This window comes from Stenella coeruleoalba, assembly GCF_951394435.1.
Source record: "Stenella coeruleoalba genome assembly, chromosome: 14".
Taxonomy (NCBI): Eukaryota; Metazoa; Chordata; class Mammalia; order Artiodactyla; family Delphinidae; genus Stenella; species Stenella coeruleoalba.
This window is the reverse complement of record NC_137160.1, coordinates 16,450,500-16,464,247: the sequence shown is the minus strand read 5'-3', so window position 1 is coordinate 16,464,247 and position 13,748 is coordinate 16,450,500. Positions and strand designations below refer to the sequence as shown.

General features: G+C 48.0%; 1 protein-coding gene and 1 long non-coding RNA gene across 8 annotated transcripts in view; one reads left to right on the top strand and one right to left on the bottom strand.

Annotated features, from left to right (window-relative positions):
• Positions 1-13,396, top strand: part of NEDD4L (NEDD4 like E3 ubiquitin protein ligase) — a 338,296-nt gene extending 324,900 nt beyond the window's left edge. For all 7 annotated transcript variants that reach the window (XM_079943343.1, XM_079943342.1, XM_079943344.1 and 4 more), the window contains 5 exons: positions 268-327; positions 1,803-1,910; positions 3,526-3,622; positions 4,380-4,452; positions 9,046-13,396. In XM_079943343.1, coding sequence (XP_079799469.1) covers positions 268-327; positions 1,803-1,910; positions 3,526-3,622; positions 4,380-4,452; positions 9,046-9,148 — 441 coding nt within the window. In that variant the 3' untranslated portion in view covers positions 9,149-13,396. The remainder of the gene's footprint in view (positions 1-267; positions 328-1,802; positions 1,911-3,525; positions 3,623-4,379; positions 4,453-9,045) is intronic.
• On the bottom strand, positions 1,933-13,532 carry LOC307197450. Its single transcript, XR_013831412.1, has 3 exons — positions 13,395-13,532; positions 7,378-7,460; positions 1,933-2,143 (listed from the first exon to the last, which is right to left on the bottom strand). It is a non-coding gene; the product is annotated as an uncharacterized lncRNA (long non-coding RNA).
• Between the last annotated feature and the right edge of the window lie 216 nt (positions 13,533-13,748).

Here is a 13,748-nt window from a genome sequence, read left to right as displayed (position 1 = left end):
GGAATCCGCCTGCCTGCAGCAACCCATATTTTTATAACATTTCAAAAATTACTCAAGTACCTGGATCTTCTGGAGTCTACTGCTTTTTAAACTTTTATTTTGTGACTCTGCTGTTTTTATCTGAACTAAAATTACTGAATACTGTCATATAAATCATCAGTGAACAGTGTATTTTTCCTGGCTAACCAAAATAAGCTTGTTTATCCTGTAAAATTTGTCTCTTTCGAGGAAAAAGGTGTTGAGAGTGCTTTTCTTTTTTTCTTTCAGGGATTCACGGAACTGCTTCCTATTGATTTGATTAAAATTTTTGATGAAAATGAACTGGAGGTTTGTACTGTAAACATTTTGTGTAAAGGAGATTTTTTAAGTATCTCATTACTTCCCAACTTGGTATTTTAGTATTCTCTGATCCCTAATGTCCTAGCGAGTAAGCTTAGGTGAATTCTACTGCGGGTCTCTTAGGGGCTGGCGTGTTTGCCGATCAGGGACGAGGGGATAGCAGAAATAGTCACCTGTAGCTTCCTTGCCCGGGAGAGGGCAGATCAGGGACGCAGCAGGCAGGGGGAGGCCCGCTGAGCTGGTTCACGGCCTGGAGCTGGGGTGGCAGCACCCTGCTCCCAGGGTGGGGCTGGCTGAGGACCCCGGTCCTCCACGCACCCACCGTGGCAGCCGAATGGGGACTCGGCCGGGGGGTGGGTGTGAGCGCCCCCGAGGGGCTGCAGAGCAGGGGGCTCCGTGAAATCGAAGTGGTCTGTGCTGCGGAGTGAAAGCCCGGCAGAGGCAAGAAGGTAGTGGCAGGAGGTGGTTTCATGGTAGCTTGTGCCAGCTTCTTTGTGTCGGTGTAGATGAGAACTTGGAACCTGAAAAGCAAAGGAGTCTCCCCGCCTTATGTTGAGAGAAACAGGAGGAGGAAGGCTTTGTCTGCTGAGAGGCTGTTGACAGGACTCCGGCCATTTGTCCAGTGACGTGTCTCCCGTAGGCTGGCTTTTGTTCCTTTACCTTAAAATGGAAACGTCCAGATAGATGACGTCACAGACATCATGTAGAGGAAGCCCTTTGTTTGGCAGGTGGGGCGACTGAGGCAGGGAGAGGTTAATGACCTCACAGGGTCTCGTCACAGTCAGGCCCATGAACCCGGTTTTCAGGCCTCTGGATTCGTTCTTTTTCCACTGTGCGCTGGCGCCTCTGCGGGAGTATCATTCCTTCGTTAGGAGGGTTAGGTGATAAGAAAAGTGGACCCAAGACTGGTGAGTCAGAGCTGCAAGTATAGCGCTAGGACAGGTCTGCAGCCGTGGGCCACCAGGCAGGTGAGGTGATTGCCCTCACCTGGTGGATCGGTCCGGGAAGATGAGTTCTTGCTGTCATAAAGCACTAATTCTACTGTGGGTGGGGAGGTTATTTTCAACTGTTGAGACAGATAACCTCTCAGAAGAGGAAACAGCCAGAGTAATGAAAGAGCAGATGTAAATGGAGCATAAGAAAATCTATGAGCACCGAGCTGCGATTTGAGGGGCGGGGAAGGTGATTGACTGGGACTTCTAATTTCCAGCATGAAACGTGGCGGCCTGTACAAGCTTTAGCGTCGGGTCCCCCTCGTTACCTCTCAGGCTCTGATCTGCAGAGGCAGCTAGGATGTGGAACACGTATTCCCCTTCATTTGTTTTTATGGTTCACTGGCTTATCTTGCTTTGCACGTGACGTGATGCCGGCACTGAGAAAAGGCCTTTTCTCCGGTGTATTTCTTCGGCTTTCACGGTGTGCCCTGTTTACCTCTGGCTAAATCTGGTCCATCTCCCTCCCAGTTGCTGATGTGCGGCCTTGGCGACGTGGATGTGAACGACTGGCGACAACATTCTATTTACAAGAACGGCTACTGCCCGAACCACCCTGTGATTCAGTGGTTCTGGAAGGTAAGGCCAGAGTCCGGGGTCCTGTGCTGCCTTCCCGTGGTCTTGCTGCTGCATTTGGGGCTGTGTTGGTACCTGGCCTCCTGGGGGAGAGAAGAGGCCCGCCGAGCCAGAAGCAGCCCTCACCGCTGCTTTTCTGGAACTGTGGTGGATGGCTGTCTTGAATAGGCTACACTGTCTTCCTCGACCACCTATTAAAGTGCTTTTGTTTGAGGAAACCACTGAGTAGGACGATCCTGAAAGACAGATAATTGGATTCAAGAATTAGAACTAGTCCTCCAGAGTGGGAATAGGAATGGGAGACTTCTCAGGGCAAAAGCATGCTTTGGGGCTGACTTTTCCAAGATGCCATGTTGGTTTCAAAAACCATTTTCCCAACTTTTTTTGTTAATTCCAACAAACATTTTGATCTTTACATCTTCCAATCAAAGATGCAAATGAAATCTGATTTACTCTCTAAAGACCAGTGTTTACATCCTTTTCATTGCAGAAGAGAAGTGAAATAGTAACAAGCGGGTCCAAAGGAGGGCAGTAAACTGACTTTGAAAGAATTACAGGGGGAAAAGCGCTGATTATTTACTTACAGAAATAAGAAATCATTGACCTTGTCTTAATTTCTAAATGTCTATTATTAATAACATTTCAAGTGCAGCAGAGAAGCAGAGAGAAAAGGAAGTAAAGCAGAATCTTCAGATCCTAACATCTTAGTCCAAGTTTCGCTCAGCCTTGATTTTGGATATATTTTTTTTAATCAGTTCAAGTAACTTTACCAGTGAAGCCAACTCGATTCTTAGAATAATTCAGATATGTAAGATACACAGATTATTTCAGGAGCCTAGCCTGGCCTCTTTTTCTTTCTTTTTCTAAAATGTTGTCTTTAGAGAATTTAGCTACAGTCAAATATCCTGCCTCATAACCTGGGTTCCCCCTCTCAAATGGTGTGTATTTCTAACTGGCTCAGGGGGACCGTCAGGCCTCACATACAGAAACATGAGCCCGGTACCATCAACAAGTGTGCTTTTTTTTTTTTTAGTTTACTTTCGGCTGCGTGCGTTGGGTCTTCCTTGCTGCGGGCGGGCTTTTCTCTAGCTGCGGCGAGCGGGGGCTCCTCTTCGTTGCGGTGCGGGGGCTTCTCATTGCAGTGGCTTCTTGTTGCGGAGCATGGGCTCTAGGCGCACGGGCTTCAGTAGTTGTGGCACGCGGGCTTCAGCAGTTGTGGTTCGCGGGCTCTCTAAAGCACAGGCTCAGTAGTTGTGACACACGGGCTTAGTTGCTCCGCGGCATGTGGGATCTTCCCGGACCAGGGATTGAACCCGTGTCCCCTGCATTATTAGCAGGCAGATTCTCAACCACTGCGCCACCAGGGAAGTCCCAAGTGTGCTTTTTTTTTACCACTTATTTTGACCAGTTGGCAGAAGAAGAAAGAGACATTGTGATCCTTCAGTCTGAGGTTGCAGAGGCTGGTATTGTGATGTCCATAAAAAAAAAAAAAAGTTTGCAGAGTCAACTGTCTAGGTCTCCCACTGCACTATAAATAAGATGAAGTTTTGCCCATCTGCACTGCAGCAGACGTGCCTCGTGTTACATGAGCATAATGACCTTCTGCCTCCGTTCATAGGCTGTGCTGCTGATGGACGCTGAAAAGCGTATCCGGTTACTCCAGTTTGTCACGGGGACGTCCCGAGTCCCTATGAATGGATTTGCCGAACTTTACGGTGAGCAGGGTACCGTTAGACTTCGTCCTCCCACCGTGAGTCTCTACCCAGACATCAGCTGTGGCCCCCGAAGACTCTGCCTCCCGGGCTTCTAGCCATGTGGGTTTCGCCTGGACCCAACAGACATACATCACGGAACGACATGGGGCGGCGTGCCGTCACCTCAGCTGTCTGTGCAGTTACCTGTATATAAAAGCAGGGGGTTGTTTTTGTTTTTATACAGACAGCCATAAGATTGGTCTCTTTTTTCTTTCTGTTTTTTGGTGTATATTCAAAAAACAACTAGATTTTGCAGAATCATCCAGTGGTTGTAAACTGAGCACTGAAAGCACTCCTCCCCTCCACGAGGCAGAATTCCTCAGGGCTCACTATAGATGAAAAAGTCACTCTCTGCTCGACATATTAAAGGTCATCACGGTTCAGTTTTTCCCCCGGAAGCAGTTTTAAATTTAAACTTCCAGGGCTGGATTGAAAGGCTGTGGTTGTCTGCACATCGTTACGTTATTGTGTCGGCTCTGTTCAGCTTGGTGCGATTCCATTCTGATGGCGACACAGAGTCTGTGTCCTGAGGTCGTGCAGACCCTTTGCGTCCCCCCCGTTGTTAAGTACTGACTGTGACGTCACAGCCACAGAGGGTGTCCCAAGGCTCACCCCCAGGCCCGCCCTGCCCACCCCTCCCTTTCCTTCAGCCCCTCCTTCGTCTTGTTCTACTGCCTTGAGCCTCTTAGCATTTCTTTTTCTTTTTTTTTTTGTCTAGGTTCCAATGGTCCTCAGCTGTTTACAATAGAGCAATGGGGAAGTCCTGAAAAACTGCCCAGAGCTCACACATGGTGAGTGATGGAAAACCACACAGTTGTTGACAGACAGTATTTTAAAACACTTAGCTGAGTATGATGCTGGGCTACAGGCTAGAGTGCTACTTTCCCTGACCATTCAGCGTTTAGAGTATGAACTGTCAGTGATACAGGTGAAAATACAGATCGTACAGTGATGCTGGTGAAATTAAACCACCCAAGATTTGAATGGGCCCGGTTTTTTTGATATGTGAAGGGTCAAATCCCCGTTCCTGCTTCCTGAGGGGAGCTCCTCCTCCAAACCCCGTCCTTCCCTAATTATTCTGGGAAGCAGAGATTTCACTATATATTCTCCCTATGTGGATACGACCGCTCCCAGCCTCTGAACAGATTGAGTTTTTACCCCAGCCTTAAATGGTTTAGAACCATGGATGAAATTCCCTTTGGCAACAGTTTTTGAAAGGCCTCCCATGGCCACCCAGAACCCGTAAGTCTGAGATTTAGCACCGTCCGTGTGGCCAGAGGCGTGTCAGAGGTCCGACCAAGGACCCCTGCTCAGGGAGGCACATGCGGGGCGCGGCTGCGCTCCGAAGGCCTCCAGGTGCAGGGCGAGAGGGAGGCCTTCCTGGAGGGAAACCCCAGGAGTTTCGTGAAACCCAGCACAGAGAAGACCTCAGGAGCTCTCCGGGAGCTCCTGTCACTCGGGCTCCCGTGTCCCCGGGGTTGGTCACCCCACAGGATTTGATTTCTTGCTCTTAGGAAGCAGGTGGAGGGGGAGCCCTGTGTCTGGTCAGCACCCAGCATCCTCCTTTCCCACGGGAACTGGGGCTGCCGGGGCCGCTGGGCCGTCCTGTGCTGCCCAGCACAGCTAGGAGAGAGATCTCATCAAGGTGCGTTTGTGGAAAATGGGCTGTGAAAGGCCTTTTGCTTCTCTTCGACTCCCTCGTCTCGCCGGAAAGCACGTTTTTCCCCATTTCTACCATTCGTAGGACTCTGAGAGGAACGGATGTGGTCCCTGCCCGCTGGCACCGGGAGAGCGGGCTGGTTCTCGCTACAACTGGCCGATCGCCAGAGCAGGCAGTGTCCCTTGATCCTCTGCCTTTATTCTTGGGGGTAGAATGTTCTGGCCGTGGAGCTTTTGTTCCAAACGATAATCAGTCAGGTGTAGCTTTCCGGGCTCAGTAGCCTTCATTTGGAAGGCAGCCAGCACTGACCCGAGACCCAGCACTGGCGGGATGGGGGGGGAGAGCTCCCAAACTCAGCTGGAGGAAACAGCTGCTTCACTGGGCGCGGCTGTCCTGCGTGGGTCAGACCCTCAACCTTCTGGCAGCCTGAAGTGCACTGTTAGCCTTCCTGGGGGCTCTGGGGAAGCTTCCTCGTGATCCCGTAGCGCACAGGCTCCCAGATCCTGTGATCTGAACTCGGGTCTGCCAGGATTCCAACCCCTGACCACTTCAGTTAAGCTACTGCCTCTGTGATACGGTTCACTTTCTTTCCAGACTCTTCAAAGAGAACCGAGTAACTGAGTGTTCATCCCATGACCCTCTGTGGCCCTATAGACAGATAGCTTGCAGTTGGATTCTTCTTCTATTTCGGAGTTCACGTGCTGAGCCACCACTAAAATAAGGGGCTGCCCAGATAAGACCCTGTACTCAGCGGCTCTCAACCTTGGCTACACGTTGGAACCACCTAGAAAGCATTAAAAAAAAAATACTGGTGCCGGGGTGGGTCCCACTTCCAGAGATTTTGACCTAGTTGGCCTGGTGTGTGATCTGGGCCGTGGGGTTTTCAGAGCTGCCCCGGCGGTTGGTGAGGACAGCTAGGGTGTAGAATCATTGCTCTTCCTTAGGCAGAGGTCTACACCCAGGAGGAGAGCAACCCCGCCAGCTCTTACCAAAGCCTGGCTGCTTCTCTGCGTGTCACAGGATGAAAGCATTCAAGGAGTTTTCCCTTCAATGATGCTCTCCCCAGACCAAGCGGAGAGCGCTAGTTCTACTGAAGCCACACCGGCTGGTGGGGTGGGACTTACTCTGTTTTCTCTGCTGTGGCTTTCCTTCCATCCAGCCCCGCCTCCCGCTGTAACGTAGGAAACAGGCGCTTTGCTGGCTGCTTCACAGCGACAGCCGTATATGTGGCGAAATAAAACCTAGCCACACGTATGTTTAATCTCTTCCATGTTTTATGAAAATGTAAAATACACAATTAAGCTTCAAAATGAAAACCTGATTTACTAGGAGAGCAAGGGCGGGTGGAGCTGCTTCTCTCTGAGCTTTCATGAAACTCTCAGACGTAACTGCTGAGTGTCTCAGCATTAAAGGCCTTCATTCCTCTGTTCTGTCAAAGGTCACTGCTGGGATAGCTAAAATTCCGCTTTACTAAGAATCACAGACCCACCTAAAAATAACCTCCTTTGGCCACACGACGAGGCTGAAGCCACTGAGGTTAATGAGGTCACACAGCTAGTTGGTGGCAGGCCAGCCCTGTCTCCTGACGTCAGAAGTAACGGTAACACTTGTTAAGCTCTACTGTGTTCCAGGCATCACCCTAAGCACTTCATGTATATTAACCCATATCATCGTCACAACGACTCTAAAAGGTGGGTCATATCACTGCCCTCTCCTTACAGATGGAGAAACTGAGGCACAGAGCGCTAACATAATTCCAGACCTCAGCTCTTAACATTCCCCTGTTTGCCTTTCTCTCTCCATTACTCCAGTATTTCTCAAACTTGAATAATGTATGGACCTTTTTTCAAGGGAAAAAATGGCCACAGATCCTTGAAACCCCACAGGGATTGCAGGCCCTGGACTGTGAAATACCAACTTAAAATCAAGACGACAGCCACCTCTTCTCTTAAGTATACCCTGCAGAAGTGGAATTCTGTCTCTGTCACTGGTGAAATGATGTTTGAAATCATTATCATGATGAAAACCAAAAATTGAAAACTTCTTTTAGACTTACGCCTTCAGGATTCCTGGGTTTCTGAGACCTCTGGTTTGAGAAGCACGGTGTTCTGCTCTGCTGTGTCTTTTGATGTTTGGTGACTGTTAAAAAAAAAAAACAATCTCAGAGCTCAGTGTGTCTTACTAAATACTTTAGGGGTTGTTAAAGGGCCCACCATGGACATGTGTCTGTTTCCCACTGCTGCTGATAATCGTTAGCTTTTAAAACATAAGAAGTTGTTCTGCTCGTGCTTGGAAACCTATGTCAGTGCCAGGAGCGAGCACTTTTAAATGCTGAGGCAGCAGAAGCAGATCTGGGCTTTGGAGCCAGCCTGGGGCTGAATCCTGGCTCTACCGCTTACTGTGTGACCTTGGGCAAGTTACCCAACCTCTCTGTGCCTTGAATTCCTTCTCTATAAATAGGGATGAGGCAGTACCTACCTTACAGGCTGGTTGCTGGGATTCACTGAGGTGATAGATGAAAAGTCCTTAATGGTTCTAGCACGGGGCAAATGCTCTACAAATGTTAGCTCTTACTAAAGCATCGTGAACGAAGGCACGTGTGTACGTGTGTGTGTGCGTGTGGCTATCGTCATGACAGGTGCCCGCCAGCAGCCCACCTGCACGGGCACCAGTTCTGTGTCTGGGGCTCTAGCTCCTCATGCCCAGTGGGGGCCGGCGGTGAATGGTGTGTGAGTGATGGCAATGGTCGCTGGCTCTGGGGCTTGCTGTGTGCCAGACCCCCTTTATATGTTCTGATCTGACCCTCCCAGCACTCTGCAGCAGTCTCCCCATTTCACAGAAGAGCAGACAGATTTAGGGACGGAGGCGACTTGTCTGAGGTCACACAGCTGGCCGGTGGCAGAGACAGACTTTGAACTCAGTCCCATGGACAAGTGCAGTCCTTTGCTCACAGAGGTCACATGTATGTATGGAGACCTCACTGTCACCGAGGTGACTTGTAACGCCCCTGCCAAAGCCTCAAGGTATGTAGGGGCTTCTTATAAGTGAGGCTTTTCACTCCACGTGTTGATGACTTGCCTGACTTTGGTTAGAGGGTAGCTCAGTGTTGGGGTCCCAGAGCTGCAGGCAGCCTGGGTTCTGGTCTCGCATCTGCGGTGCTGTCAGGGGTGAGACCTGGGGCATGCTGACCCACCGCTGGGCTCCGGGACCCACATCTGCAGGACTGAGAAAACGTAACGTGCCTCACAGGGCTGCGCTAAAGACAAAGTGATATGTTACGTGGAGAAGCGCTGGGGCTTCCTAAAATAGTGTCGAATGAAGGAGAGCGTTAAAAACAGATGCAGCCTCGGTTCATCCTGCTGCGGAAGTTCTTTGTGTTTCAAGGGTTTTGACATCTCTGTGTGTATGTCAGTTACGTTGCCTGTCTTGTCTCCCTTCCTGGCAGGGTTTTCCAGGATCCACGTTTGGTCCCAGTAGAGAGGGTTCATGGACGATCAGAAAATTCCTTTCTCTTCCCCCGTAGGTTACTATAGCATGTTTGGTGTGGGCAGTGTCATCGCTGGAATTTACTTTTCGATAATCAGAAATATTTTTGCGAGTTGAGACTTTGACATCCTCCTGCTGGAACACCAAGTGCCCCCTTAGCCAGATCTAGGAAGTGCTGCGGTAACTAAAGGGCAGTGATGATGGCTTTTTACCTACGCTTCCTTGTTAACTTTTGCAGCTTTAATCGCCTTGACTTACCTCCATATGAAACCTTTGAAGATTTACGAGAGAAGCTTCTCATGGCTGTGGAAAATGCCCAAGGATTCGAGGGGGTGGATTAAGTGCCCCCGGCCTCGGGAGGGTTGTTCTTCACGCAAGTCCTGCTTGCACTTTTGCATTCGCCTAACAGACTCTGCAGAGATGCTGGCAGAGAGCAGCGCACGGCGCGGACTCCTGGAGCAGAGCCTTCGCCCGCGACTTGCCCACGCGCCAACATGGGAACCCAGTCCCGGGTCGCGTTCCTGCATTTTCCACCACAGATTACCAACTGGTTGATGTGTATACTAATTACATTTTAGGAGGACTTATTCTATTTATGTTGTGCCTCTGTAGGCCAAGCCCTTAATAAATATTTTACATACTTTATAATGACAGCGAATGGAATTAATCACTCTACAGGTATAGTATTACAACTCATGTTTACTTTTTAAAATGATTTAGACCGATTTGCAGATTTTATTTCACTACAATTAAAGATGTCTCATGTACTTGGAAAAGTGAGCATATTATTTTTTTGTATTTGAATTTCACGCCAGGTTTAATGTCAGTGACATTTTTAAAGTACTTGGACAGCCCCACGCCCTACCTGATTAGCATTGGAAGAATGACTTTTGTCCGAAAGCCTTCTACAGACAAATACTTGGAGAGAATTTAAACCATAACATTAGGCATCATGACGATTTTTTCCATGCTCAGAATGAAAACAAACTGGATAATTACGTTTTTTGTACAAATTTAGCATAATAGCTGCAGGCTGAGAGCATTGTAACATAGCATGACAAACTTTGTGTTGACTTGAAGGAATCACACCATTATTCCTTAGAGGCAATTACGTGTGCTAGAGCACACTTGAGGCAGGGTTGGACGATCGTTTCTCGTAAGAGAAGTTATTTACTTAACCCTTCCTGCTGCTGTACAGTCCTTCTTCTGTCATGTCTTCCTCTTTGCTGTTCTCAGTAGAGACACTTGAACGAGACTTGGCACTGCGCGATTTGAAACTGGGGGAACCAGCCCTGTGCAGTCTCCTGTTCGTACACGTTTGCTGATGGTAGCTAAATAACCCACCTTTGTTCTAACCGCGCCAGTTCTGAAGGCACTTTATGCACGACATGGAGGCCACATCTGGTTCCTGGGGGGTTTTGTCATGCGCGGTGACCGTGAGGCTGATGCCTGCCCTCTGCACACACCTTTCCGGTGCAATAGCTATCAATCGTGAAGCTGGCTGCTGGCGCATAAAGCCTGGCTGTAAAGCTCAGCCTACAGACCCGTCCTCGCCAATCGTTCTGTGATTTCTGTGCCGCTGCAAAGATTCACAGTTAATCTAACCGGGTTTTGTTCCCAGTGACATGTTGCATGCTTCCATACCGTGAACTGCCCAAGTCGTGTCTGTCGTGTGCTGGGTTAGACGTGCGAGAGAAGGCTTGATCCCTGACGTCCGGCTCTTCAGCTGGTCCTGGCGGGGATGGAGGGTTCTGTGGGATTCGATCCTTGGCCGCTTGTGAGTCCTTGTTGCAGAATTCTGTCATGTTTTGAAAGAACGCCTGAGGCAGGGCGGGAGTCCAGCAATCCTGCTGTCCTTCTTAACCTGTGTTGTCCTGGACCCGTGGTGGCAGTCAGGGGACACTAGCCTTCTCACCTCTTGCCAGTTGTAGATAAGACAATAAAATCGTGGTTTCAGGGCCTCCATGTAGGATCTTCTGGCGTTACAAACTCGGTTTACCCCGGCTCTGGGTGGCTTGTGGGAAGCCACGAATGTTTGTGCTTGTCAAGGAGTTTTCTGAAGCGGCGCAGAGGCCTAGGTGTCTAAAAGAAGGTGGATTTCTGCAGAGCTGAGGATTGTTCCCTTTTCATATTGATTTTTTAAAATCCAGTAGTGATCAGAAAACCTAGGTATTGCATAATTAGAAAAAACGATATTGTTCATTATTTTTACCTATTGGTGGGATGCTTTTCCCATCACTCAATGTAACAGATGTCTCAGTGGCAAACCTCCGCCTTCCTGTAGCCCCTCAAGTCCAGACTCGGCTCTCTTTTTATGACTTACGCCAAAGCCTGGGAGAGCAGTATGCTTGGATGGGTTCTGAGAATGAGTGTGTAATTTATAGGGGGAGAAATCCAGCGATTCTTGTCTAAGAACTGGGATTCTTCTTTTTGTAAACTGTATATTCCAAAAAATCAGAATATTCACTAAATGCAAATTAGGCAAAGTATTGAAAATAAGAAAGAAAACCCATCCTAAGATAATTTCTGTGCCAAGAACAGATAAGAATTACCGAAATAGACCCCCATGAATACTTGAAAGGCAGTAACTGTGAATGACAATTCAGCTCATCTATCCCTTAATATCTGATTTCAGTGACCGCTCAAAAGTGCCGGGTCTAGAGTTTGTTTGGGGGTTTTGGTTTTCTTTTTTTAATCCAAATAACGTTCCCTGGCTCTCATCAATTCTCAGCGTTTCACTCTTTGTCTAACATAGTCACCCATCTTGTTTCCTCTCAACCCTGATGACCACTCTCCATCACCTTCGCGACGTAACCACAGAAGGCAGTAAGGAAAATGCACTGCATGGGGGCAGGCTGCCGGGCGGTCCCTTGGGCCTCTGCCTGCTCCGGTCAGCGGGCCTGGGGGACGACGGCAGGACGGCGGTGTCACCTCATCTAGTCCTTAGCAGCGACGCTACTCTGCAGTCCAGGGTCTCTTAGAGCTTCTGCTTTCTTAGAAGTTACCTGAATCTAGCTTCTTCAGTTCGCTGAAACAGAGTTGTTACGGGCCATTCTGCCTTGAGGTTAAGAAGTGCATGCCAGGGTTTACATACATATCGCATGTTGAAGGTCTTTTAAACCTCGGTTATCACAGCCACCTGTAAAGTCCTGGGTATTTCTATTTCTGACTCCTGTCAGCCTAAAGATGAATTTGGAAAGTCCACCCAGTGGGCTTAGCTTCAGAGAGTGTGCTGCTTTTCTACCTGCTGCCTCTGGAACGGGAAACAGCGAGGCATTCGTCTCAGCGCTCTTTCTTTTTTCCTGAAATACTTGCCATTATTTACCAAAGGCCCATTGGTAGCTAACGTCAGATACTCCCTAAGGTCAGATGACAGATGCTTAAAGCAACCTGACGTGGATTATTCCTCCCACATAAGGCTGCAGTGACAGATTCTGAGAGAAATGGTTTGCAAAATGTTTGAACCACTTTCTACATCTCATTGTTAAACAGAACAGTTAGATTTGCTGCATATGAACTTGCTCTTCAAGAGAACCAGTTTGGAACTGGCAAGATCACACAGCAATGGTACATGTTGTCTAACAGTTAATAATTGTTCCACACGTGACTCAAGTATTTTCCTAGCTCTTGTAGCTCACCTCTGAAATTACAGACTCTATGAAGAGAGCCTGGGTTAATCAATTCTCAAGCCCCTACCCAGGCCCTGTGCTAGCGCTTCTCTTTGTTTGCTCTTTCCTCCTCACCCTGACTCTGCACCCCTGTACTGACTCTGGTGTCATTTTCTGCCTTGCCAGTAGGGGGCACTGCTGTGCAGGGTAATTGCCTGGCCTGCTCCCTTCCTGACCCCCCAGGAGGTCTTGCACTACCTCCGTCTTATTCAGACTTCAGGGTACATCTTGATAAGTCAAGTCAAAACTGCCAATTTTAGGGCTGAGATGTGTTTTTTTAAAAATCCTTATAGACTCCACTTTGTACTTTAGATTTTGAAACTGGGAAGAAAATGTGACATACTTTGGACCACTTTTTTTAATTTATCGAAGCCTTAATGAACAGTGTATATACATTTGCATACACACACACCCCGACCCAAAAGTGTTTTCAGTGCGTCGGAGACAAAGCTGTAGCATTAGGACGTGAGCTGGTATGTTTCATAGAAAAGGAGAGCTTTCTGTTGGTATGGAATTTTCCAAGAAAACCTCATTAGACTGCTCCCCTTCGTCAAAGGTGTTAGGTGCAGAGCAACGCATGTTTAAGATGCATGTCTTTGTGTTGGTTGGTTTTGTGTTTGTATGAGTAACGATAGAATATAACAACATTGGCGACAGACCTCTGTGTACTACCTTCTCAACCTGTATCAGTGCATTGTAAGCCTTCTCATGACCATGACCCTGTGTCCACACATCTGTGCTCCTACATAAACCGGTCTGCCCCTCTTTCTCAGACTAATTTCACCTAGATTGTCACGGTTTCCTTCATGTTAACTTTGCATATCTTTGTGCTTCCTTCACTACTATGTGTGTAATATATATGCGTACCTATGCTGTCCAAATATATCTTTACATATTTGTATAGCATTTTTACACCTACCTTGAGGAATCTGGTTTCGAAAGGGAGTGAGAGTTTAGTCCCTTCTACAGTTTTCTCCAAGCTGTGTCCTGAGAATTCTGACCCTCAGAGCCTGAGAGCACCCCAGGAAGATGATGATATAATATGCCGTCATCTCTTAACTCAGCACCTATTATCAAACGAAACATGAAAAAACAGTGACTTTTAAGGTGAAAAACAGTTTCAAGCATTCCAAATGAATTCTCAATGTTTCATAACTTTTTATTATAAACCCACCTCCTAAATAAAGCCAAGTACCATTTGATACAGTGATTAAAAACCAAACAACTTGGAAAATTTTTAGAAGACAACGTATGGATAAATGCTCATTTTCAC